This window comes from Tasmannia lanceolata, unplaced genomic scaffold (genome assembly GCF_043159265.1).
Source record: "Tasmannia lanceolata isolate RefF3 unplaced genomic scaffold, GAP_Taslan_0.1 ptg000016l, whole genome shotgun sequence".
NCBI classification, from domain to species: domain Eukaryota; kingdom Viridiplantae; phylum Streptophyta; class Magnoliopsida; order Canellales; family Winteraceae; genus Tasmannia; species Tasmannia lanceolata.
The window spans coordinates 10,975,576-11,001,998 of NW_027518693.1; the positions used below are offsets into that span (position 1 = coordinate 10,975,576).

Sequence of the window (26,423 nt, forward strand, 5' to 3'; positions counted from 1 at the left end):
TCCAAATCCAAATATAAAAACATGAGGTGTCAACACATGGCCTAAATGAATAAGTTAAAATCTGAGCATATGTAGCTGCACTCTTGGGTTTTTTTACATAAAATCAAACCATCATTTCCCTTTTTCCTCTCGAGGATGAAAGCGTTTGAAGTTCTTCTTCCGATTCATTATTAAAAGTAAAAAAATGAATGAATGGTTTAGATCACCCGATTACATGGGCCCACTTTTGTTAAGCTGCTCGTGCCTACACCCGTGCTTGGGCCATCTCCTTGAACTCACGTACGTCTCGGTATAAAAACGAAGAGAGAATGAAATGAAATACGGGCAAGCAACAGCCGCCATGCCGGCCGGCTCTCTCTTCCCACTCCTCCTCCTCCTCCTCAAACGGTAATCTCAAAACCCCTTCTCTCTTCCTTTCTTTTACCTCCACAATTCTTCTCTAACCACTTCAATCTCCAAACCCTAGAAACTGCAGGAACCTCCGCTCTCCTCTCTTTCTCTCAGGCGAGAAAAATCTTCCCCGGCCGTTCTCTTCTGGCGCATTTAAAATCGATGAATCCCCTTCTCCTTCGGACTCCTCCGTTTCAGATGAAGATCTTAAGACACGGATTTTCCGGCTAAGATTTCCCAAGCGGAGCGCAACCACCGTGCTAGATCGATGGGTTGGTGAAGGAAAGAAGATTACAATTTCGGAGCTCCGACAGATCGCTAAGGATCTGAGGAAATCGCAGCGGTACAACCATGCTCTCCAGGTTAGTAGTCTCTATTCGTTCTGTTGATTACTTTTGGAAAATCTAGGGTTTGTGTTCTTTTATTAGTGTCTGAAATGCGTTTAATTAGATTCAGAAATAGAAATTCCTCTTGTCATCATATCAGAAAGAAATGCTGCATGATCTATCTGGTTAGGGTCTGAATGAATTCACAATAACAAATTCTTTTGTTGTACGTGCGCAAATTATACTACATTTTTTTAGGAAGAAAATCTTATGAGATATATTAGCTTGCTGCAGCATGCGCAATAGAATTCGTTTAGTACCTGTTTGGATGACTAAAAAAAACATTTCTGATGGATTTTTTCTTTCTTTCCACGATTAGAGGGATATTATCATAAATTGTAGGTTTTGCAATGTAAAAATTGATTAGGGTTGGTCAAGTTATCTGTTTTTGTGTGAAAAAAAAGTAGCAACTTTTAGAAATATTTTTCATTTCGAAACAGGGCTTTAGGGCGCATTTGGATGTCTATCCTTATAGCAATTTGAGGGTGCGCATCCAAACGTATTCTTAAGCGATGTTTTGGTCATGCAATATATGGAATTTCCCATATTTGGCAAAGGAAAAATGTCAATATATATATATATATATATATATATATATATATATATATATATATATAAAGCTTGTGGATCTAGTCACTCATTAGCCCTGTGAAGTTTTCTGGATTGGCTACACTGTGAAGTTATGATATGGAAAACATTTTCTATTCTGATTGTTTGGAAGAAATGGTATACTTGCTATGAAACCAATACAAGTTTGCAGATATCAGAGTGGATGGTAACTCATCAAGAATTTGAAATATCAGACTACGACTATGCGGTCCGAATAGACTTGATTACTAAGGTTTTCGGTATTAATGCCACCGAAGAATTCTTTGAAGGGCTCCCTTCAAGTGCAAAAAACAGTGAAACCTACACAGCGCTCCTCCACTCATATGCTGCGGCAAAACAGATTGAGAAGGCAGAAGAACTCTTTGAAAGAATCAAGGAATCAGGTCCCACCTTGAATGTGCTCGCATACAATGAAATGATGACACTATATATGTCAATAGGGCAGTTGGAAAAGGTTTCTTTCGTAGTTGAAGAGCTGAAACGGCGGGGGGTCCCTCCAGATATTTTCACTTACAACCTTTGGGTGAGTGCATGTGCTGCTACTCTCAACATTGATGGTGTAAGAAGGGTTCTTGATGAAATGAACTGTGATTCCAATTCAAATGAAAGTTGGAAAACATACATGAAAATGACCAACATATATATTTCTGCCAGTGTTCTTTTGAATTCGAAGAATTCTGCAGTTGAGGCTGATAAAAAGGTTACTCAGAGAGAGTGGATAACCTATGATTTCGTTATTATTCTTTATACTGGTTTGGCGAATAAAGAGAAGGTCAGTGAAATATGGAAGTCTCTGAAAATGACCAAACAAAAAATGACTAGCAGAAACTACTTATGTATTCTCTCTTCATATGTTATGCTTGGGCAATTGAAAGAAGCCGGAGAAGTTATCGATGAATGGAGGAAATCTACCCAAGATTTTGATGTGTACACTTGCAAGAGGCTTTACGATGCATTTGTTTCGGCTGGGTTCATGGAAAAAGCAGAATTGATTCGTGAACTTCTGTTGCAGAAGGATTGTAATCTCAGTGATTGGCCTCAGTGAATTGTAATATGTTGTGTCTTATGACGCCTGTTGGTATGCCAATTGGAGCAGTTTTGCTTGGTTTGGGCACTGTGACGGGAGGAGACTGATGTGGTTCACATTTTTGTGTGTTCTGTGTGGCACACAATGATTTGTAACTTAAATCCTGACCGTATAATCTTTTTTAAAATTATTCATTTATTTTGAAGATTATTTGCACCATTTTTGTTCTCCAATTCATTATGTGACCATGTTTATATTCTATATATTTGATTTCTGGGTGGGTTTATGTATTTGTTCATGGATCATAAGATTTCGTACTTTATCATTGATGATTAAAAATACAAGATTACAAAAGAACCCTTAGAGTCTTCTTTCCTCAAATATGAACCCTTGGCAAATTTGTCAGTGGCATCATGCGGGACACCCAGAACTTTTCGTCCTAAACAAAGTATCTGCTTACAAATATGCAGATATCAACATGGATGGAAGCTCAAAGAAGTTTCCAGACGTCAGCAGCTGATCGTGCCGACCAACTGGAATTGATTATCAAAGTTCATAGTTTAGCTGAGGCCGAAGAGTATTTTGAGAATTTACTTGACAGAAATTCACAAAAGACTGCATGCCTCCCTCTCCTCCACTCCTACGTAAAAGAAAGGGACACAGAGAGAGCCGAGGCATTCATGTTGAAGCTGCAGGGTTTGGGCCTTACTGTTAATCCCCACCTTTTCAACGAGATGATGAAACTCTATATAGCCACACATCAATTTGGAAAAGTGCCATATGTTATCCAGCAGATGAAACTTAATATGATACCCCGGAATGTTCTTTCCTACAATCTTTGGATGAGTGCGTCCGGTGAAGTGTCTGGTGTGGCTTCTGCTGAGATGGTATATGAGGAAATGATTAATGATGATAATGTAGAGGTGGGTTGGAGCACACTATCTACCTTAGCCAACATCTATACCAAATCTGGTCTTGTTGACAAGGCTGTCGGTGCCCTCAGAGTTGCCGAAAGAAAGCTATCGACTGGGAATCGCCTTGGCTATTTCTTCCTTATTACACTCTATGCTGCTCTGAACAATAAGGATGGAGTCATTCGGCTTTGGGAAGCCAGTAAAACAGTAGCAGGGAGAACCACATGTGCGAATTACATGTGCATATTGTTGTGTTTGATGAAGCTTGGTGACATTGGAGAAGCCGAGAGGGTATTTGGGAGTTGGGAATCCGAGTGTAGGAAATATGACATCAGAGTTTCCAATGTCCTTTTAGGTGCTTACATGAGGAAAGGATGGATGGATAAGGCTGAGTCATTACATCTCCATACCTTGGAAAAAGGTGGATGTCCAAATTATAAGACATGGGAGATTCTTATGGAGGGATGGGTGAAAAAGAAAGAGATGGATAAAGCTATTGAGGCCATGGATAAAGGTTTTGCTAGGCTGAAAGATTGTGATTGGCGGCCACAGCCTTCAGTTGTGACGGCCATTGCAGAGCACTTTGAGGAGCAGGGATGTGTCGATGATGCAAAAAAATATGTTGATGTTCTTCGTGGTTTGAATCTCGTGAGCTTGCCCGTTTACAAATCATTGCTCAGATTGCACCTTCGTGTTCAAAGACCAGCCCGAGGTGTCCTTGAGATGATAGAGAGGGACAAAATCAACTTGGATGAGGAGGCATTAGCACTTGTTCATAGTATGAGCACTAATGGTGTTGAAGTTACATAGACTTAGCTTTTTCTTACAGAAACTGATTGAAAGTTGTTCAGAGCTCCCATGAATTCCACCTCTATTATTTTTTTCTCCCAGAACTCTTGACTTTACCGATCTCCTCAAAGTCACCGAGTCCAAGACTTATATTAACTTTTGGTACAAGCAATCAATTTGTCTTGATGGGCCAAGCTCTCATTCACGATGTTGAGATTGAAGATATCCCAGAACCATGAGTTGAACAATGGTAAGCTCCCTTTTCCAACTATGTCTGAGCCAATGATTTCTTTGCTCGTGTAAACAAAAATAGGAACACAACCTGTAACAATGTCCACAAAGCCTATTCTTTGCTTACCAAAGAACAGCTTTGTGTGCAGACCTTCCCCTGCTCCCCCTAGCTTGGAATAAATGCCGAAATTTCTGGGAAGCACTGAAGAAAGAGAGAGCTGACTAATGCTCTAACAGTTATATCAGGTGAAAACTGTACTGTTCTTTATATTCTTGGAAAATCAGTTCCATTATTGCACAATCACTATCAGGAATCATGTCTAAGATATCTAGTTATTCATTATCATCTCCTTCTTCCTCTTGTGCTTTATTTATGTTTTTTAGATTTAGTCGATGACACTCTCCTCACTCTTGAAAACGCCTGGATTTAGAATTTGGAAATTTTGTTTCTGTCATTTAGTGGAAAGTGACCTGGTGGTCATGGGTTCTATTAGAGGGCGAGCCTTGGTGCAACGGCAAGGTTGCTCCATTGTGACCTGGTGGTCATGGGTTCGAGTCACGGAAACAGCCTCTCTGCAAAGCAGGGGTAAGGCTGCATACATCTAGCCCTCCCCAGACCCTGCAATGGCGGAAGCCTCATGCACTGGGCTGCCGTTTCTGTCATTTAGTGGAAAGTGACGCTAAAACGAATCAGTTACAGTAACACCCTCTTGCCAAAAAAACAGGTTTCTGTTTCCATCAAAAACAAGTTCCTAGGGTTTTCTACATAGAGATCAAAGGGGCCCTCTAGGTTTTGGATCCCCTGTATGAGATATGCTGGGTGGAAGGCTCTAAACACAGAATTTATATGACAAAAGAGAAGTTCCTAGGGTTTTTACATACAGATCGAAGGGACACTCTAGGCATTGGATCCCATGTGTCAGATATGCAAGGTGCAAAGCCCTAAGCAGAGGTCATATGAGAAGCAAAACGCGTAGAGGTTATATGACAGGCAAAACGCCTGCTCACATCCCAAAACAATCTCTCCTTTTTCTCTACAAAAAAGAAAAGAAAATTCTTTCACAAACCCCTGCACCCAATGGGGACTGCAATGAACAGCCAGGATCTTGTAGAAATTCTGTACTCATTCAATGTATTAAGTATGATTGATTTGTATTGAAGTTAGATGGGATTAGGGTTTTTTTATAAAATGTTAGAATTAAGATTTATTTATTTTTTCATTTGAATATTTGCAAAGGTTAGAATTGAGATATATTTTATTGACTCCCACTTCACTCTTTGTTGAGATGTTGTTCTTTGATTACACAAGGGACCAAGTAAGCAATAATCTCTTATAGCTGTAATCCTAGATAGCGTCTGTGGATCACCATTAGATTCTCCATTGACAAGCACTACAAAGTTACATAGTTTGGTGTTTGGAGGATACAAAATCAAACCTTTTTCACCTCTCTTTTGTACAATAACAGTGAGAGATTTATTGTAGAAAAGAGGCAAGATGACCCATGACCAGTTGCATCATGATCAGAGATTACATTTAAACTACGTGAACTGAACAAACCAATGTAAGACAATAAAACTCCACTAAAACAGAGGGAAGTTTATTGCCATCTTTTCAACTCTATAGTGCTTTACTATAATAAACTCCTCAAACTTATCCCCAAGCCTAAGGCTTAAGCAGATGATCCGTGTACTCTCTCTCTGAAAGCCTTTAAATGGGCAATCAATTTGTCTCGAGGAGGCAAGCTCTCTTTCACAATGTCAAAATCAAGGATATCTTCGAACCACTGACTGATCAACGGCAAGCTCTCTTCTTCAACTATCTTGATGCCCATGATTTCTTCCATCACGCGAACCCAGAAAGGAATCCAACCAGCAAAGACATCCGCGAACCCCATTGTTTCCCCACCAAAGAACTTCTTCCCTTTGAGACCTTCTTCCAGAGTTCTCAGATTCTCTTTAGCTTCTTTCACGAATTTCTCTTGCTCCTCCCCAAGCTTGCAGAAAGCATTGAAAATTGCTGGAAGGCACTGCAAGAAACAATTTTGCTCTGGTCATTTAACTATCTCCATTATCGTTAGACCCCATACAGAAGGAGTCTCTAGATCCTCCCAATTTAGCTAGGCTATCAGTCAAATAATTGACGCTTGGAGGAATCAGCAGCTCCTTTTGTTATTCTGGAATTTTGAGAAATTCTTAATTTACTAAGCGAAGTGATATATCCGCCCCTTTTGATCACTAGGAACACCCCCCATGTCAGTGTTTGTGGCAATCAGGGGCATTGAATTCTTCTCTTTAGCCATTGATACACTGACAGGGGGTGTTCCTGGTGATCAAAAGGGGCGGATATATCATTTCCCTTTATTAAATGTTCATTTGATTAAAAAATGCACAATTGTTTAAGGCTAGTGATATTTGCACTACCATGTTTTGATAATGACACAAGCCCACCTTGCCTTTTAGTATTTAACCAGCTGACAATTACCAACAAGCTCTCAGCCGCCAATTAAAAAAGAGAAGACACGCTGAGTTTGTGTCATTATCAAAACATGGTAGTGCAAATACTCCTTTTTTAATCATTTAAGATTTTTGAAGTTAAGGGCAAAACATAAGGCTGTGTTCTTCAATGCTTATCATTCTCCGAATTTTGGAAAGTGCAAAAGCAAAACGGGTGGAACAAAATCGCTTGTAGTGACTCTGCTTTGCTCAGCGCAGAAGGCTGTTTGAAATTTGGGATTTGGAGAAACGAGTGGAATCGATCGGGTTTACCTATTACCAGTATCCGATAAAAGGCAAGCTTTTAAAAGATCACAAAAATTAAAGGTTTAGTTTCATTGGCAGAACCCTAAACGAGACTTATGGATCAAGGGCTAAGATTTATTCGATCAAGATGTGTGTGTGTGTGTGTGTTTTTGTTCTCAATGGCATTCCCTTGATGTTTGGATCAACATATATCTGATAAGATGGCCCAATAAGTGTCTTTTAGGAAGGAGCATAAAATTGGCTTTCTTTTTAGCATTTTCCTAGCTACAAATTGAGTATTGTTAACTATCCAATCAATTACCAAAGGTTGACAATCCCAGTGCTCAATCAATGGCCTAGAAACAGTAGTTTAGGCTATTTGGAAATCCATTCAAAGTGCCCACATAAGATTCACATCTTTAGTTTCCAAAAGTTAGCTGAATGAAGTCAATGAGTTAGTAATTCATACCTTCTCTTCTGCAAATTTAGCCCAGAAACGCGCCATGGCTCTCTCATAGGGATCTTCCGGCAAGATTGGATTGTGTTTCCACGTCTCTTCGATGAACTCGAAGATCACGAGGGACTCTGCCACCGGTTTCTGACCATAGACGAGCACTGGAACCTTCTCGTAAACAGGATTGTACTGCAAGAGGAGTGGGCTCTTGTTACTGAGGTCTTCTTCTATGTATTCATATTCAATTCCCTTCAGTTTCAGAGCCAAAGTAACTCTAAGAACAAAAGGGCTTGCCCACGTCCCAAATAGCTTCACTCCTTCTCCGGCCATTCTTCCCTTTCTTTCTACAATCAAAGATACATTTCATGGTTTACACCATTCTTCTTATATAGAAGCTTTTGTACACACAAAAGTCCAGAATGGCCGCCTTAATGATGAGAACTCTCAAGATTCGTTATTTATACACATAAATTATGCACTTCTAGCCATTCCCTTTCCAACATGCAATGTAATTTGTCTCAATTACTTGGAGCTTCCAAGATTCGTTATTTCCACTTAGTAGACTATGGATGGTGTAAAATAATGGACCCCACACCATCAAAGTTTCCTTTTGTTGTTGTAAAATTCTTTTCTTATCCATTTCATTGTAATACAATTACTAAAATAAAAAAACAAAGTAGTTACACATCAGCTATCTATTTTCCCACTTACAAGACAAATCATCAACTAACACCTACTACCCTAAACACATAAGCCATAACTAACACCCATAACTCTAAAACACGGGAAATTGTAATTTCTCCTAAAACACATACCCACAGCTACATAACAACTACATGTTAACTAACCCCATTCACACCACTAGCATGCACATATCATTACCTCCCCCTTAGAAACAACCTTGTCCCCAAGGATGAATTGTTGGAGAAAAACCTTTATTCCACTAGGGTCATAAATCCTATTGGACACAATTTTGTTAATTAAACATCATAATCGGCATCAATCCTTCATGCTCTTTATAAATAACAATAATGATCTTTCGAATCTCATTTTAGAAATCTATTGTGATCAAGGGTGAAAATAAATATGATTGAGAGGAACCATGACTCTCCTAAAACAAAGCTTCCTTTGTTGCTGTAAGATTATTTTCTTCTTCTCCATTTCATTGTAATGCAACTACTTAGATACAAACACAAAGTAGTTACATATCAGCTAGCCATTTCTCCACTCATAAGACACATCATCAACAACTAACACCTACTACCCTAAACACATAAGCCAAACTAACACCCATAACTCTAAAACACATACCCGCAATTACATACTAACTAACCCCATTTACACCACTAACATGCACATATCAACTATCCTCACACTTGAAAATGCCTGGATTTAGAATTTTAAAATTTTGTGGCTGTCAGAGGAAAGTGATGCTAAAACTACTCAATTACAGAAACACCTGTCAAAGACCACATACATTGTCTATTTCAACAAAAGCAAGTTCCTAGGGTTTTTACAGAGAGATCAAAGGTGCAATCTAGACTTTGGTTCCTATGCATGAAATACGCAGGGTGGAAAGTGATGAGGATCAGATTCAATTAAGCTCACATTTAATTGATGAGGATCCTGTTTTAATAGAAAATGGCTGATCCACTAGACAATCACAAGTAGAAGTTTAATTCTGCTTGTGATCTAAGTTGAAAATTCTCAGATCAGAACAGTCATCAATAGAGGAGATGAAGGATCTTTGCACTCCTTTGACTCATTAATGGCAGAAATCAGTTTAAGCTACAAGAATATGGAATGACAAAAGGCAGATCTATATTCTAGAAACAAGAAGACTGGAATTACAAAAAGAGTAGAAGCATTCTTACTTGGAAGAATCTCTAGACATCCATGAAAAAAAAAATACACAGCTAACTTCTCTCCAAAAGGAGCTCCACACGATCAACTTTTGATTCATCTTCAAAAAACTCCTCAAAATGGCAGACCTTCATCTATTTATAGAAGAAATGAGACCTTCTAGATCCTTCCCTTTGCTGGACAGTCTAGGCTTTGTGTCCCATGTATGAGATATGCAGAGTGGAAAACCCTAAATAGGGATGTTATATGACGAACAACACTCATGCTCACATCCCAGAACAATATCCTTTTTTCTCAAACAAATAGAAAATAATAAATATTTCCTAACCCCCTACACCTAGTGGGGACTGATGGTGAACGTTAAGGATCATGTAGAAATTCTGCACTCATTCAATGCATAAGTTCGATTGATTGGTATTAAGCTAGATTGGGGGTACTGAAGTTAGATGGGGTTGGCATTTTGTTATAGGATGTTAGAATTGAGATGTTAGTAAACTCTCACCTCACCCTTTGTTGAGATATTGTTCCTTGATTTCTCAAGGAAGACAACAAGTAAGCAATAATCTCTTACCTGTAATGGTAGATAGCTGCTCTGGACCACCATTAAATTCTTCATTGACAAACAATACAAATTACATATTTTGGTGTTTGGAGGGGCCAAAATCAAACCTTTTTTTCTCCTCTCTTATGAACAAAAACAGTGATAGATTTAGGGCATTGATAAATCGACTCCCAAATATCTTAAATTGACCCCCAATGTGTCTATCTCTCTCTAACCCAGAGGAGAGAGAAAGACACATGGGAGTTGATTTAAGATATTTGGGAGTCGATTTATCACTCCCCTAGATTTAATTTAGAAAAGAGGCCAGATGACCCCATGACCAGTAACATTATAATCAGACATTACATTGAAACTATATAAGCTAAAGAAACCAAGTACGACAATAAAACTCCACTAAAACGAAGGGAAATCAAACTTCATATTTATTTTCATCTTCTTTTTAGCTCTAAAGTATTGCTTTATTATAATAAACTCCACAATGGCTCAAACTTATCCTCAAGCCTAAGATTTAAGTAGATGATCCAAGTAGTCTCTCTCTATAAGTCTTCTGAAGTGCTAGTAATTTGTCTCAAGCATGGTTTTAAATTTCGGATTTCGGTGGAGACCGACACCGAAATGCATCAAAACCGAAACGGTCATTTATTTCGGTCGAAATTTCGGTTTTTCCGAAATTTGACCCAAAAAATCTGTTTTTTAATATTCCACTGAAATTTCGGTAATTTCTGCCGAAATTTAATATGGAATAAAATATTCATTTCGGGTTATGTACCAGATTTCGGTCGAAATTTCGAAATTCCAGGGGCCGAAACCGGTACCGAAACCGAAATTTTAAACCTTGGTCTCGAGGGGGCAAGCTCTCTTTCACAATGTTAAAATCAAGGATATCTTCGAACCACTGATTGATCAGTGGCAAGCTCTCTTTTTCAACTATCTTGATGTTGATGATTTCTTCGATCCCGCGAACCCAAAAAGCAATGGAACCATAAACAACATCCACGAACCCAAGTGTTTCCCCACCAAAGAACTTCTTTCCTTTGATACCTTCTTCCAGATTTCTCAGATTCTCTTTAGCTTCTTTAAAAAATTTCTCTTGCTCCTCCCCAAGCTTGGAAAAAGCACCGACAATTGCTGGAAAGCACGGCAAGAAACAATTTTGTTTAAGTGACTTAACAATCTCCATCGTCGTTAACATATTTAGTTGTCAATGATATCAACACAACCATGTTTTAATAATTGCACAAACTCAGCTTGTCATTTTTAAATATATGGAACTGATGACAGATATGAATTCGATTCAAAAGATCGTGCAATCCGCATGGTGCAAGCTCTGCAATATTGATTGTAAGAGTAAAGAAGTAATTGTCCACCATAAATTAGGAACAAAATACAAGGAGAATCTAGCAAAAATAGAAGAATCAAACAAATTGGCCAATGTTTCTGCTGCTGCAATAGAAAGCACAATGAAGCCCAAGAACCAAGCTGCAGGGAATAACGAAAATCCATATGTCGAGAAGGGAAAATTGTCGACGAAGAGATAAAAACTAGTCCAAGCAGGGCTGTCGCGGAATCAATGAGGTGTGCAATATGAAGAAGGCGGCGAGGATTTGCTAACGAAGAGACGGAAACTAATCCAAGGCGGGGCAACAGCAGATGCGACATAGCTTGGCGAGGATTTGTTAATGAAGAGACGGAAACTAATCCAAGGCAGGGGAACACCAGATTTAGTGAGAGTGAGTGCAATATTCTAATGTGGTTTGCTATAGTTGGACAATGTTCAATTCCCATCTTGAATGAATTTGCACAGGATACATTGTTTTTTTAATGGCTATACATAGGATACATTTTTTTTGAATGGCTGTGAAGACTTGGTGAACTTGCTTGGATCATCATGAACTCAACAAGGGCAAAGAAACCAATATATTTGGAATTCTATGTTTCATGCCAAACAGACGGTGATGTGAGATGATAGTAATGTGACTGGTTGCTAGGTCATTGATGCTAGGATCTTTCTAAAGCACTTGGGTAACATAGACTTCAGTTGGGACTTAGGGCCTAATTCTGTTTAAGTCAGTGATCCTTATGAACCTTGTGAAGAAGCATTTGTCATCCTGTCTAAAGTTAGTATGATTGGAGATTTTCATCGTCATTGATATGAGAAGCAAATTATGCGACTGATCTACATAAGTAAAATCCATGACGCAGAATTATGCCAAACAGACACTGATATCTTGAACCCCGCAATTTTTCTCAGAAATTGTTAGGTACATAATAGGCTAGGCCCTTAAACCGCTTAGAATAGTAACGGAACGAAGAATTTCACAATTACTGATGCAAATTCAACAGATTTTTAAAATAAGATCATACACATTCAAGACTGGTACATTGGCAGGAAACATGAAGAGAAATCCAAATTCTAGAAAACACAACCAAGCAAACATTCAAAGAAATAGCAAATGTACAGGGAAACAAGTCCTAGAAATGCATACACTCTTTCGTATGCCACTTCTTACTTAGGGACAAAACTTTTAGTCTTCCCATAACTCTTCTACACCTCTTTCATAAACACCCTTTTTCCCAAGAATAAAACTTTTTATTTTCAAAACCTCTTTTATTTTAAAAAGAGAAATGATTTCTGCGCTCCATTGTTTTGATCATACGCTCCAATTTTTGTCGTGTAGTATTTAAACGGCTGTCGGAGGAATATTATGGTTCTCAAAAAGCTCTTAAAGCCCTTTAAATACTACACGACAAACATGTGGAGCGCATGTTTATCAAAACATTGGAGGCTGAAATCATTTCCCTTTAAAAATCACCAACACGAGTTACGTATTTTGGTGTTTGAAGAAGCCACCTCTTCAAACCTTGTTTCTCCTCTCTTTTGAACGAAAACAGTGATAGATTTAATTTAGAAAAGAAGCCGACGACCCCATGACCAGTTACAGTATAATCAGACATTACATTGAAACTACTTGAGCTAAACAAACCAAGTACGGCAATAAAACAGCACTAAAACAGAGGGAAATGAAACTTCATATTTATTGCCATCTTATTTTTAACAAAGAGTATAGCTTTATTATAATAAAGTTGACATGACCGAAGCGTACAGAAAGAAATCCCGGAGAAGATCCTCGCCTTCAACCTGGAACAAGAATCCTTGAATCCACAAGGAAGATAAAGAAAATCAAACACTCAATGAAAATACTGCATTTCACACAACACACGACCATATAGACTTTTAAATCTTCTTCTCTAACTAAGACTCTAACTTACCTAACTTACTAGAATTAGGACTCCTAACAAGAATTCTTACTAACTGATTATCCTATATGTCTCTCTCTGACAGCCTTTATATGGACAAGCAATTTGTCTCGAGAAGGCAAGCTCTCTTTCACAATGTTAAAATCAAGGATATCTTCAAACCACTTATTGATCAATGGAAGGCTCTCTTCTTCAATTATCTTGATGCCGATGATTTCTTCTATCACGCGAAACAAGAAAGCATGCGAACCGGCAACAACATCCACAAACCCAAGTGTTTCCCCGCCAAAGAACTTCGTTCCCTTGAGACCCTCTTCCAGAGTTCTTAGATTCTCTTTAGCTTCTTTCACAAATTTCTCTTGTTCCTCCCCAAGCTTGCTAAAAGCACCGAAAATGGCTGCTGCGCACTGCAAGGAACAATTTTTGTTTAAGTAATTTAACAATCCGCATCATCTCTAACATGTTTGGTTATTCTTCACCATCTAATCTTTTATTGGAGTTCTTTGACTTCAAAATTAATTCTACATTATGAGAAATTGAAGAATTATTTTGAGAAATTACATTTTATTTGGAAATATTTAGGAAGGAGCATAGAAGTAACTTTCTTTTTAGCATTTTCCTAGCTAGAAATTGAGTATTGTTAACTATCTGATCAGTTGCCAATCGGTTTGAAAATCTGATTGTTCCAATCAATGGCCTTGAAACATATAGTTATTGCAAAACAACCCATCGATTGGACGGTTTGGATCATCAGATCAGAGTTAGTTTTAGGCTGTTGGAAACCATTCAAAGGGTCCATATAACATTCACAACTTTAATTCCCAAGTTTTATCTAAATGAAATCAATGAGCTAGTACTAACACATACCTTCTCTTCTACAAATTTAGCCCAGAAACGCGCCATGGCTCTCTCATAGGGATCTTCTGGCAAGATTGGATTGTGTTTCCACATCTCATCGATGAACTCTATGATCACGAGAGATTCGGCCACCGGTTTCTGACCATAGACGAGCACCGGAACCTTCTTGTAAACAGAATTGTACTGCAAGAGTAGTGGGCTCTTGTTACTGAGGTCTTCTTCTATGTATTCGTATTCAATTCCCTTGAGTTTCAGAGCCCAAATGACTCTAAGAACATAAGGGCTTGCCCACATCCCAAATAGCTTCACTCCTTCTCCGGCCATTCCTCCTTTATCTTTCTACAATCAAAGACACATCTCATGCCTACACAATTGTGAGTATATATAAGCTTTTTTTTGGTTCATTCATTGATGGTCCCCTGTATAAATTTTTCAAGCAAAAGTCCAACATGGCGGCCAGTGACGGTCTAGAGTCTTCTCATGAATTAAGCACCTCCAGCCATGTCCGAATTAACAATCAGTATAACTTGTCTAAATTAATACGCTGGGACCATTAATGGTATATAATAACTCTTCCAATACAACTAAAGTGTTTAGTTTTGTTGTGAAAAATCAACGGTCCTCGTGATTCTTGCTAAGGTTTCAATTTTTTTTAAAAACTTCTAAGCAGATTTAGCAAATTTCTAATCCTAACATTTTTGGCAATCTCAAATGTCCAAGAATATCTAAGATTTTATGTCTAGGAATCTTTTTACAAGAATACCTCCATTCTAAGAAATTCACACGTCCTTCCTTTAGAATGCTTCTTTTATTGTTATTTATTTCTTATTTTTAGATATTCTATAATAGCTACTACTTCTTTACATAGGGCTCTATATTAGGTATCACTCTAGTCAAGGCTTATTCTACATTAGCAATTACTTTTGTCAAGGTCTTGTTGCCTAGTTCTTTTTATTTATTACTTCTTGTGCAAGGACTATAAGAAGGAAGGTACAAATTGTAATGGAGATTGGTTTTGATAATTAAACATCGAATAAAAAGTGTTCTTTTTCTTTTGGAGAAAGGTGTTATTTTACACTTTTTTCTTGGAGTTTCACTCCAACGTGGGTTAGTTTCTGAGCACCACAATTATCTTTTATTATTATTTTTATCGGATCGTCATCGCTACATGCCCATCCGACGTCAATTTTGTTGTGAAAAATCAAAAGAAAACATATCAACTCATACATGGGTTTTAGATATGTTTTTCAAGTAGTAATCCACCTATGTGTTTTGACTAAATTTTCTTAGGAAAAAACTTCCAAAACGGAGCTTCATTTGGAAAAGACGAAATTGAAAATGACGGCCAATTTGGTCATTTTCTCACACTTTTCTTGTGTGTATGTGGGGATTAGTGTTCTCTTGTCCTCTTCCACATGAGTAACGAAAGAGGACCCAGTTTTTTCCTTCAAAACGGATTTCCGTTTTCCTAGAAGTCCTCACTTTCTTTTAGAGCCCTGTTGGAAATAAAGATGTTCAAATCCCCCAAATAACCTTTCATGAGGGTAAAGTTTTCAGAGGAATGTCATTACCCAAATACTAAGTATGTCCCATGGACGGAGGTAATTTACGTTCGATCCTTCTCGCATTTTACTTGTTGAATCGCATGCATATGCTTTCGATCACACAAACACACCATTGTTTTGCACCCACCTCACCCTTTGTTTAGATAATCTGTCTACCTATACATATAAGTAAAGCTATAAAGCGGAATCCTCTACCTGGCAGCCCCTGCTCTATCCCGCAATTTTAAAAGACCCTCTTTATCACATTTTGGCAAATCTTTTATTATAGGGAAGAAAGCTATTAAATCTCCTATTAAATCTCTTTCTCTCTCATAATTCTCTCTTATGGCAATTAAATCTCCTATAATATCTCTTCCTCTATCAAGTTTGGTTGCAACCTGTTAGGCCTAAAATCGGTAACAGATATGACAGTGGCATAAGAGCCGAGCTGGAGAGCTCGGGGAGCCGAAGTGAAGGGAATGAGTCTTGTGGAACTGAATTCTGCTGCGTTCTGCACAGAAGCAAACGAGGTCAGAATGACCAACCGGAGTGTTACTCCGGACAGGCCCTTCGACACTCAAGTCAGTATGAGCAAGAGTGCAGAGCTAGTTTTAGAGTGGTGGGTGAGAAGTTATTACCCTGTTTATGAGCTTTGGAAGCCCTTTTATAGGCCCCCCAGTTCTCCAAGTTATTATGGTGACTTGGGGAAATGTGGTGAGTACATCTCTGATTGGTGGTGGTCGAGGTCCGGCCTGTGAGGCAGTCCGGAATTTGGAGCAGTCCGGAAATTACCAGTTCGGGGATTGGAGCAGTCCGGAAATTAGCAGTCCGGAGTTTGTCAGTCCGGAGTTTGTCAGTCCGGAGTTTGGAGCAATCCGGAATTTGGAGCAGTCCGAAAATTACCAGTCCGGAGTTTGGAGCAGTCCGGAAATTACTAGTCCGGAGTTTGTCAGTCCGGAGTTTGGAGCAGTCCGGAATTTGGAGTAGTCCGGAAATTACCAGTCCGGAGTTTGTCAGTCCGGAGTTTGGAGCAGTCCGGAAATTACCAGTCCGGAATTTGGAGCAGTCCGAAAATTACTAGTTCGGGGATTGGAGCAGTCCGGAAATTACCAGTCCGGAATTTGGAGCAGTCCGGAAATTACCAGTCCGGAGTTTGTCAGTTCGGAGTTTGGAGCAGTCTGGAAATTACCAGTCCGGAGTTTGTCAGTCCGGCTTGGGCCGGACTGATTTTTTGTCGTTTACGCGTTATATCCAGTCTGGCTGGAGATGTTCTGAACGGCTTAGGATGACCAAGTTTTATTGAACTTGGGTTTCCGAGCAGCAAGTACCCTAGTTTTAGCGAACTGGGTTTCCAAGTAATGAGTACCCGAGTTTTAGTGAACTGGGTTTCCAGAGTACCCGAGTTTTAGTGAACTGGGTTTCCAAGCGGCGTTGATTTTTGCATCCGGGCTGGTTCCGGACCAGGAGTACGCTCCCGATCTTTGCGGAGACGAGCCGTGGCGAACCAAGCAGCGAGTACCCAGTTTTAGCGAACCGGGTTTCCAAATAGCAAGTACCCGAGTTTTAGTGAACTGGTTTTCCAGAGTACCCGAGTTTTAGTGAACTGGGTTTCCAAGTTGCGTTGGTTTTTGCATCCGGGCTGGTTCCGGACCAGGAGTACGCTCCCGGTCTTTGCGGAGACGAGCCATGGCGAACCAAGCAGCGAGTACTCGAGTTTTAGCGAACTGGGTTTCCAAATACCAAGTACCCGAGTTTTAGTGAACTGGGTTTCCAGAGTACCCAAGTTTTAGCGAACTGGGTTTCCAAGCGGCGTTGGTTTTTGCATCCGGGCTGGTTCCGGACCAGGAGTGCGCTCCCGGTCTTTGCGGAGACGAGCCGTGGCGAACTAAGCAGCGAGTACCCAGTTTTAGCGAACCGGGTTTCCAAATAGCAAGTACCCGAGTTTTAGTGAACTGGGTTTCCAGAGTACTCGAGTTTTAGTGAACTGGGTTTCTAAGTTGCGTTGGTTTTTTGCATCCGGGCTGGTTCCGGACCAGGAGTACGCTCCCGATCTTTGCGGAGACGAGCCGTGGCGAACCAAGCAACGAGTACCCAAGTTGTACGAAGAGATTTGCAAAAGAGCTTCTGTCATTCACATTCAGCAGATATTTACAAAGTCACTTCCACGCCGGGTGGTCTACTACTGATAGTATTTTCTGAGGTCTTCGGCGGGTTCAGTCACCTGTGCTTCGTCTCTCAGATCAAGCAGCTCAATCGGCAAGGATTCCGATGCATTTTTTGCCTTTTGAGTGCCATGGCATAGCATTCCCTGGACTGTGGTTGATCTCCTCTGACCCCACCCACGCCGTTTGGCGTTATGAACTTCATTTTCTAGTGATACGCTGAAGCGACTGCGCGGATTAAGTTCTGCCCGGGTCGTCCCAAGATAGCGTTATAGACCGAAGTGGCCATCACTACCTGGAAGTTGACCATGGCAAAAGCTTGGCAGGGCGGATCTCCGACGAGGACTGGGAATTCAATCTGTCCCTCCACTTTGACGACCTCTCTTGAAAAACTTAACAGATCTGAGTTCGCCGGCCTTAAGCGGTCGTCACCGATCATCATTCTCTCGAAAGCATGATAGTACAAAATATCGGCCGAACTCCCGTTGTCGACTAGGATTTTCTTCAACTCCCAGTTTGCGACGAGCATGGTGAGGACCAAGGCGTCGTCATGTGGCAGTATCAGATTGTCGAGGTCGGCATCTGAAAAGGAGTTCTCATTGTCCGTCTTCATCTTCTTGCTGCATGTGTGCACGGCATTGACTCAGCGTGCGTATGCTTTTCGAGCAGCGGACGAGGTGCCCCCAGCTGTCGGGCCACCCATAATTGTGCCAATGACTCCCCTTGGTTGGGAGCGGTGTGCCTCTAGTTGTGGACTCGGCGGCGGAGGAGATTGACCCCGGGCGGGGGGCGGTTGTGACCGCCGAGGGCTCCGGCCCTGGGGACCTTTCTCCTTGTGCTCACTTCGGCGGGCGTCGCTTCGGACGTATTTTTTCAAATAGCCCCTGCCAATCAACTGTTCTATTTCCTCCTTCAGCTGCCAGCATTCATCCGTGTCGTGGCCGTGGTCCCTGTGGAAACGACAGTACTTCGACTTGTCCCTCCTGTTTCCTTTGGAGATCATCGGGGTTGGCCACTTTACGAACTCTTCCCTGTTGATAGCGGCCAGGATATTTCTTCGGGAAGTGTTGAGAGGGGTGAAGTTCTCCTCCCTCCTCTGGGGGGATTTTTCTCTTCTGATGGCCTTGTCATCCCTACGCTGTTTAGCAGGGTTCTTATCTTCAGAGGTTCTCCTCCGATTCGAGTCCAGGGCAGCCAGGGTCTCCTCTACTAATATATACTCCTCCGCCCCGGCCATTAGATCCGCTAGGGAGTGAGGATTCCGGCGGGCCACTGCTAGGCGGAAATCATTAGATCTAGCACCTGCGAGAAGTGCATTTGTAGCAGCTGAGGGGTCTAGATTTGGCACTTGGAGTGCCTCCCTGTTGAAGCGGCCGACGAAGGCTTTGAGAGGTTCATTATCCTCCTGCCGCAAGGCCATCAGGGATGCTGTGGTTTTCCTTGGCCTGCGGCTGCTCTTGAAGTGGCAGACTAGATCTTCCCCGAAATCGTCGAAGTTGCTGATGGAGTTCGGCCTGATCCTTGAGTACCAGTCCCTTGCCGCACCGGTCAGGGTCATTGGGAATGCTCGGCAGAGGAAGCCGTCCGACGCACCGTGGAGGAGCATCATCGTCCTGAATGTCTCCAGGTGGTCCACTGGGTCAGTGGTCCCATCATACTGCGGGACAGTTGGCATTTTAAATCCTCTGGGTGCTGGGGCACCCATGACGTCATCGGTGAATGGCGTTCTGCTTGAGAACGCTCTAGAAACGGGCCGGCTTTGGTCCCTAGCCAGCTCTTCTATCCTGTGATCCATCTCCTCTATTCTCTGCAGCATCGGGTCAGCTCTACGGTCTGGTGATTTGTTTCGTTCCACCGATTGGCTGGTCGCGGAGCCGGAGTGGCTTTCCGGACTCCTACGACGGGACCTGGATTTGGCTAGTGGTGCGCGCTCTTTGTGAGTTTGGCGCCTTTGGGCAGAGCGAGACCGCGACCTCCGACGGCGGTGAGGCTCTGTCTGTGCATGCCTGGCTGTGGGATGACAGACTTGTCTAGTGGAGTGATGAGTTCGGTCCTCACCGTGGTGCGATGACTCTCCCCTGTGGATATCTGGCATTTCTTGGACAGGTCGTGGAGCTTCGGGAGGAGGTTGGGGAGGCGCCTGGAGTAGCTGTTGGTACTGACCAACGAGAGTTGTCATTTGCTGAAAGAGAGCTTGAACTTGCTCCGGAGTGGGCATGTGGTTGAGGTGTTCCGAACGAGGTTGGCTCTGTTTGGCCGTAGCAGAAGCTGCCACCACCAGCGAGGCGATTCGCTCACTCCGAGTCCTGCGGGGCAGCACGGCTCGGGTAGTCCGCGCGGTTGGCACCCGCGCACTCTTGCGCCCTGTCATTTTTGTAAAGTGATTGGAACAGCCTTTAGTTCGGGGTCCCACAGATGACGCCAATCTGTTAGGCCTAAAATCGGTAACAGATATGACAGTGGCGTAAGAGCCGAGCTGGAGAGCTCGGGGAGCCGAAGTGAAGGGAATGAGTCTTGTGGAACTGAGTTCTGCTGCGTTCTGCTGCGTTCTGCACAGAAGCAAACGAGGTCAGAATGACCAACCGGAGTGTTACTCCGGACAGGCCCTTCGACACTCAAGTCAGTATGAGCAAGAGGCAGAGCTAGTTTTAGAGTGGTGGGTGAGAAGTTATTACCTTGTTTATGAGCTTTGGAAGCCCTTTTATAGAGAAAAATTGGGGTAGTTGGGGAGTTAATGCTCCAAGACAGGTGTCGGCCAGCTATAGGTCTAAGTTCACCTATTCTGTGGTAGTTACCAAACTACGCCTGCTGACGGGTCTGCGGTGGGCCCCTCAAGACACGTGTCGGCAGCTAATAGGCTGCTGTTTTTACACCCCATCACAACCCCTATTTATAATGGAAACGTTTACGTTTTCAATTCACTCCGATTCATCTCTCTCTCTTCTCTTTAATTTCAAAAGAAAAACTCTCATTCCTTTAATCACAAAAATAAAATGATTTTGTTTCCTATTAGCACCGATTCATTTGCATACGCCCTTTACATTAAAGATTTTCCCCATCTCTTTCTCTATGCCATGGCCTCCCAAAGGATAACCAACAATTGCAGCGTGCCACACGGATTTACACTCGCTTCCTGTCGACAGGCTTTCATCGGCAGTCCAACTCCTACCCATTATTCTGATTCAACTTGGATCCACCCACGTAAGCCTTAATATACAGGCATGGGAAACATAGATTCATCAAACCCAAGAAAATTCTTATCAGTATGTAGGTATGCCTGATTTGGTCATCTGCATTTTTCCTCTATTAGTTAAATAATTTCACATAATTGTGTAATTGGATTTGTACTTGAAATCTGGAACCAGAACCGAACTAATGAAAGCTAGAACCAAACCGAACCAGAACCGAATTTAATCGGTTCGGTTCTGGGTGTACAAGAAGTAAAAAAATATGGTTAGTTTCTAAAGCTTCTAATATGAATAACAGAAAGAGAAAAGGAGAAATTGAAAGAGAAAGAATAGGGTTAGATTTGTAGAGAAGAATAGCGAGAAAGAATAGGGTTAGATTTGCAGGAAAAAAAAATCGAAAGAGAGAAAGAGAGATTAACACGTACCTTTGGGCTTCTTCTTCTTCACGGCGGAAATCGAGGCTTGACGGAGAGTGGAGGTGGAAAGGGAGAAAGGGTTTGCAAAGCTGTAAATAAATACAGGGTTTCTTATTTTCTTTTGTCTAAAAGATAAAATAATTAAGAGATTCAAGAATGATATCAGCAGCCCCTTGTTTTGTTATAGTTATTTAATACTTAACAGTTATAGTTATCAAGAATGATATAAACACCCCCACTTTTTTTGCTCGATTCAAATTTCAAATGGCATATAGTATTTTTTTCGGTTCGGTTAACGGTTCTAGGTCCCCAAACCCTAAACCGAACCGAAATCCAACGGTTCCCAGATCTGGGACCCAGAACCGAACAGTCAAATTTGAGAACTGAACCGAAGCAGCCAGTTTGGTTCGGTTCTTCGTTTTAACCGGAACCATGTCCACCCCTACCAATCGCACCCCTCTACCGTGAATTTTACTTTAAAAAGCGTTGAAAACAGCCAGATACCCTTCTTTAAAGGGTGCGAATTATCCTACATGGGGTGCGAATTAATCATCCCCCTTTATTTTTTGTTCAATGAAAATATTTTTGAAATTACATTAGAAACTAATGTTTGCTTTTGTCTTTTGTATGGAGTTTCCAAGTACCTAGCCTCTTTGTTTACAAGCAGTACAAGTTATAGCATAGTAATAATTTACCCTGAAACTGCATAAGCAAACCCCACTAAAAGTCTAAAACAGAGGGAAATCAAACTTCATATTTATTGTCATCTTCTTTTAGGTCTAAAATATCACTTTATTATATTAAACTCCTCAAACTTATCTTCAAGCCTAAGATTTAAGCTGATGATCCGAGTAGCATCTCTCTGCGAGCCTTCTGAAGGACAAGCAATTTGTCTCGAGGGGGCAAACTCTCTTTCACAATGTTAAAATCAAGGATATCTTTGAACCACTGATTGATCAATGGCAAGCTCTCTTCTTCAACTATCTTGATGCCAATAATTTCTTCGATTATTGGAACCCAGTGAGCAATCCGACCAACAACAACATCAACAAACCCAATTGTTTCCCCTCCAAAGAACTTCTTTCCTTTGAGACCTTCTTCCAAAGTTCTTAGATTCTCTTTAGCTTCCTTGACGAACTTCTCTTGCTCCTCCCAAGCTCAGAGAAGGCACCGAAAATTGCTGGCAAGCACTGCAAGAAACAATTTTGCTCTAGTCATTTAATAATCCCATCATCATTAACATATTTGGTTATCCTTCACTACTTGACTTCTGTTTTGGAAGAATTCAACTAGTGGTATTGAAATTCATCAATTTTTGTAAAGGGGTTTTGTATTGAGTGCTACATTGATCAATGTTTTGTGAACAATGGTAACGGGAAATTCCATGAAATCAAGACCATTGATCTTTTAGAACATCATGAAACAACATCTATACCCTTGATTTTTTAGAACATCATGAGACAAGCCACATGGCCTTGGCTCCATCCCAAATTGATGATCAGTTACTAAACGGTTGATTGGATCGGTAAAATCCCTTGTTAATATAGCATTGGCATCTCTCTCTCTCTCTCCATTTTGGTATCCCCTACTAGTATCATGGTTTTAAATTTCGGTTTTGGCCTCAGCCGAAAACAAAATTTCCACCGAAATTCAGGTGGCAATTTCGGTTTCGGTGGAAATTTCAGTTAAAATCTTATAATTTCGGACGAAATTTGAAATTTAAGACTGTGACTACTATACAAGGTTGTCAACCAAACGCTACTTACCACAATTCTCTCCATGTTGGCAAATCCAATGCCAGTCTCCTCCATGTTTACTACTTATTCCATTAATCTAGGCTCCGTAGCCAAAGAAACAACATCCCATTGATTGGACAGCTAGGATTGTCAGACTAAAGGTAGTCTAGGACTCTAGGCTATTCGAAATCCATTCAAAGGGCCCACACAACATTCACATCTATAGTTTCTAAGATTATAGGGTCTGCTTGCATGGTTTTAAATTTCGACCGAAATCCGGATTTCGGTGGAGACCGACACCGAAATCGATAAAAAACAGAAACGGTCGTTTATTTCGACCGAAATTTCGGTTTTTCCGAAATTTGACGCAAAAAAACTTTTTTTTAAAAATATTAATTTAATATTTCACCGAAATTTCGACCGAAATTTAATATTGAATAAAATATTAGTTTCGGGTTTTGTACCAGATTTCGACCGAAACCGGTACCGAAACCGAAATTTTAAACCTTGTCTTCTTGCTTTGCACTTTGAGAAGCGAATGTGAGTGAGTCAAAAACTGATTATTGGACTCAAAATCAAACGTAAATTTGAGACAAAAAATTAGTTTTGGACTCACAATTGGTTCCCAAGATCCAAAACAAACAGGGCCTTAGCTGAATGAAATCAATGAGCTGGTAACACATTACCTTCTCTTCTGCAAATTTAGCCCAGAAACGCGCCATGGCTTTCTCATATGGATCTTCCGGCAAGATCAGATTGTGTTTCCATGTCTCATCGATGAACTCGATGATCACGATGGACTCGGCTACCGGTTTCTGACCATAGACGAGCACCGGAATCTTCTTGTAAACAGGATTGTACTGCAAGAGGAGTTGGCTCTTGTTACTAAGGTCTTCTTCTATCCATTCATATTCAATTCCCTTGAGTTTCAGAGCCCAAATGACTTTAAGGGCAGAAGGGCTTGCCCACATCCCAAATACCTTCACCCCTTCTCCGACCATTTCTCTCTTTCTACAATCAAATATGCATCTCATGCATACACCATCCTTATTATATATGTAAGCTTTTTTTGCTTCGTTCCTTGATGGTCCCCTGTATAAATTATACAATCAAAAGTCCAACATGGCGGCCCATCCAACATGGTGGCCCTGACTATGTCTAGAATCTTCTCATGAATTATGCCAGCTGTTAGGCCCAAAATTGGTGACAGATGAGGCAGTGACGAAGGAGCTGATCTGGCAGGTCCAAACTCCTGGATTGATTGAAGATTATGTCCTCCACAGAAATACACGAGGTCAGAAGACCAACCCGGAGTCGTAGCTCCGGGCGGGCCCTTCGACACTCAAGTCAGTAATGGGCACGGAAGTGGCAAAACCAAAGTTAAAGATGGTCTTTTTCCTCAGGAATTCGGTTCGGTGGTCTATCTCTTCGAATTTTCGTAGCATCAGGTCAGCCCTTATTTCTTCTCGGCCCACCGGCCTGTTTCTTTCCTCCACTGTTGGACTCGCGGCCGAGCCGAAGTGGCTTGCTAAGCTTCTTTGACGACGCCGGGATTTCTCTAGGGGCGCGTGATCCTCCATGGCTTGGCGCGGTGATGAGGCTCTGTTTGCGCATGTCTAGCTTGGGAGTGATGGACTCGTCTTGTAGAGTTGTGGGTCTGACCTCGGCTGGGATTTATAGGCTCTCTCCTGTGGGCACTCAGCCTTTCCCGCGGAGGTCGAGAGACTTCTAGGGGATGTTTAGGAGGCACTTGGATCAGATTTTTGTACTGATCAACAAGAGTAGTCATCTGTTGAAAGAGAGTTTGGATTTGTTCTGGAGTAGGAGCAGGGTTCAGGTGTTCCGAATGAGCCGGGTTCTGTTCTGCTATTGCAGAAGGAGCTACTACCTGTGAGGCAACCAGCTCGCTGCGAACCCTGCGAGGCGCTTCGGCTCGGGCTGTCCGGGCAGTTGGTACCCGAGCACTCCTCTGTCCTGCCATTTTAAACGAGATTTCGAACAGCTTTTAGTTCGTGGTCCCACGGATGGCGCCAATCTGTTAGACCCAAAATTGGTAACAGATGAGGCAGTGACGAAGGAGCTGATCTGGCGGGTCCAAACTGCTGGATTGATTGAAGATTATATCCTGCACAGAAGTACACGAGGTCGGAAGACCAACCTGGAGTCGTAGCTCAGGACGGGCCCTTCGACACTCAAGTCAGTAATGGGCATGGAAGTGACAAAACCAAAGTTAAAGATGGTCTTTTTCCTTAGGAATTCGGTTCCCCCCTTTTCTTAGCATGAGTGAAGGCTATTTATAGTGAGAGCTCTGGGGTGGTTGAATTACCTACCCTGGGACAGGTGTCGGCCCATGTGTGGACTTGATTTTACCTGCTCTTGGCAGATTACCAGACTACCCCTGAGGCTGGTGTCAACTTCGTGGTGGGCCCTTCGGGGGCCACGTGTCCACGGCTAATTGGATGTGGCTTTTCATACCCCATCACCAACCATGTCCTATTTAACAATCAGTCAGGATTATTTGTCTAAATTAATACGTTGGGGACCGGTAGGGTTTTATATAAGTACAGATATGTTATCACAATAGGTAGCAAGTACTGGGAAAGTGGGGACTTTAATGCTAGGATAGTGAGTTTATAGTTTCAAGTAGGGTTTGAATTTGAAATAGGAAGTAGTAGGAAAAGTTGTAGCAAACATGTGTGGCTCAAACATGTACAAGCTAGGCAAAAAGACCAACATGCCCATGGATACAAAAGTACATATTTGCCCTCACTACATCTCTCAAAATAAAAATAAAATAAAACAACCAAAAAAATACACTTTAAAAACTAACACTCCCCCTTAAAGTGATTTTTTGGAAACTACTTCAATCTTACCCCGAAGTAGCTCAAATGGTCCTTTGGAAAGTGACTTGGTAAAGATGTCGGCAATGTTCTCTTTGCTCCTCACTTCCGCTACACTAATTTTACCATCTAACACCTTTTCACGAATGAAATGATGCTCAATCTCAATATGTTTTGTTCTTGCATGACAAACCGGATTTGTGGCAAGTTTGAGTACACTTTGGTTGTCACCAAGAATAGTCGTCGCCTTGTGAATAGGTAAATAAACATCTTCAATCAGCCGCCGCAACCAAACACATTCTTGAGAGGCAAGAGCGGCGGCCTTATATTCCGCTTCCGTTGTTGAAAGTGACACCGAGTCTTGTTTCTTACTACACTAAGAAACACCCGCCGATCCACACAAAAACACATAACCAGAAGTAGATCTCCGATCTTCCAAGTCCCCTCCATAGTCGGC

At 41.5% G+C, this 26,423-nt stretch overlaps 3 protein-coding genes and 2 pseudogenes across 6 annotated transcripts; 1 reads left to right on the forward strand and 4 right to left on the reverse strand.

Annotated features, from left to right (window-relative positions):
• Window positions 1-158: 158 nt before the first annotated feature.
• Window positions 159-4,702, forward strand: LOC143849159 (pentatricopeptide repeat-containing protein At5g09450, mitochondrial-like). Of its 3 annotated transcripts, none has more exons than XM_077358207.1 (3): window positions 159-387; window positions 476-752; window positions 2,883-4,702. In XM_077358207.1, exons 1-3 carry the CDS (start codon window positions 314-316, stop codon window positions 4,134-4,136), a joined length of 1,605 nt encoding a protein of 534 aa, XP_077214322.1. In that variant the 5' UTR covers window positions 159-313; the 3' UTR covers window positions 4,137-4,702. The 3 variants fall into 3 exon arrangements, with proteins under 3 accessions (XP_077214322.1, XP_077214320.1, XP_077214323.1); XM_077358205.1 differs by having other exon boundaries at window positions 166-387; window positions 467-752; XM_077358208.1 differs by lacking the exon at window positions 2,883-4,702 and adding an exon at window positions 1,537-2,704 and having other exon boundaries at window positions 240-387; window positions 467-752.
• A 961-nt stretch (window positions 4,703-5,663) lies between these two features.
• LOC143849162 (glutathione transferase GST 23-like) lies at window positions 5,664-9,345 on the reverse strand. The gene is made up of 2 exons (XM_077358212.1): window positions 7,555-9,345; window positions 5,664-6,373 (listed from the first exon to the last, which is right to left on the reverse strand). The coding sequence occupies exons 1-2, from the start codon at window positions 7,867-7,869 to the stop codon at window positions 6,017-6,019; spliced, it is 672 nt and encodes a 223-aa protein (XP_077214327.1). The 5' UTR covers window positions 7,870-9,345; the 3' UTR covers window positions 5,664-6,016.
• LOC143847884 (glutathione transferase GST 23 pseudogene) lies at window positions 8,979-11,144 on the reverse strand (annotated as a pseudogene).
• LOC143849161 (glutathione transferase GST 23-like) lies at window positions 10,354-25,202 on the reverse strand (annotated as a pseudogene). The gene is made up of 3 exons (XR_013235580.1): window positions 23,813-25,202; window positions 21,400-22,580; window positions 10,354-11,092 (listed from the first exon to the last, which is right to left on the reverse strand). The product of XR_013235580.1 is annotated as a glutathione transferase GST 23-like (transcript).
• Window positions 13,282-20,959, reverse strand: LOC143847885 (glutathione transferase GST 23-like). The gene is made up of 3 exons (XM_077356674.1): window positions 20,819-20,959; window positions 14,090-14,419; window positions 13,282-13,629 (listed from the first exon to the last, which is right to left on the reverse strand). The coding sequence occupies exons 1-3, from the start codon at window positions 20,957-20,959 to the stop codon at window positions 13,282-13,284; spliced, it is 819 nt and encodes a 272-aa protein (XP_077212789.1).
• Window positions 25,203-26,423: the final 1,221 nt, after the last annotated feature.

Coding starts and splice junctions, on each gene's coding strand:
- LOC143849162 (XM_077358212.1), bottom strand. CDS start 7,869: ATGGCCGGAGAAGGAGTGAAGCTATTTGGGACGTGGGCAAGCCCTTTT. Junction 6,374..7,554: donor CTAAATTTGCAGAAGAGAAG/GTATGAATTACT, acceptor TGTTTCTTGCAG/TGCCTTCCAGCAATTTTCAA.
- LOC143849159 (XM_077358205.1), top strand. CDS start 314: ATGAAATACGGGCAAGCAACAGCCGCCATGCCGGCCGGCTCTCTCTTC. Junction 388..466: donor CTCCTCCTCCTCCTCAAACG/GTAATCTCAAAA, acceptor TCCAAACCCTAG/AAACTGCAGGAACCTCCGCT. Junction 753..2,882: donor GGTACAACCATGCTCTCCAG/GTTAGTAGTCTC, acceptor ACAAATATGCAG/ATATCAACATGGATGGAAGC.
- LOC143847885 (XM_077356674.1), bottom strand. CDS start 20,959: ATGGGTAGGAGTTGGACTGCCGATGAAAGCCTGTCGACAGGAAGCGAG. Junction 14,420..20,818: donor AAATCTTTAATGTAAAGGGC/GTATGCAAATGA, acceptor CTTTGATTGTAG/AAAGATAAAGGAGGAATGGC. Junction 13,630..14,089: donor CTAAATTTGTAGAAGAGAAG/GTATGTGTTAGT, acceptor TGTTCCTTGCAG/TGCGCAGCAGCCATTTTCGG.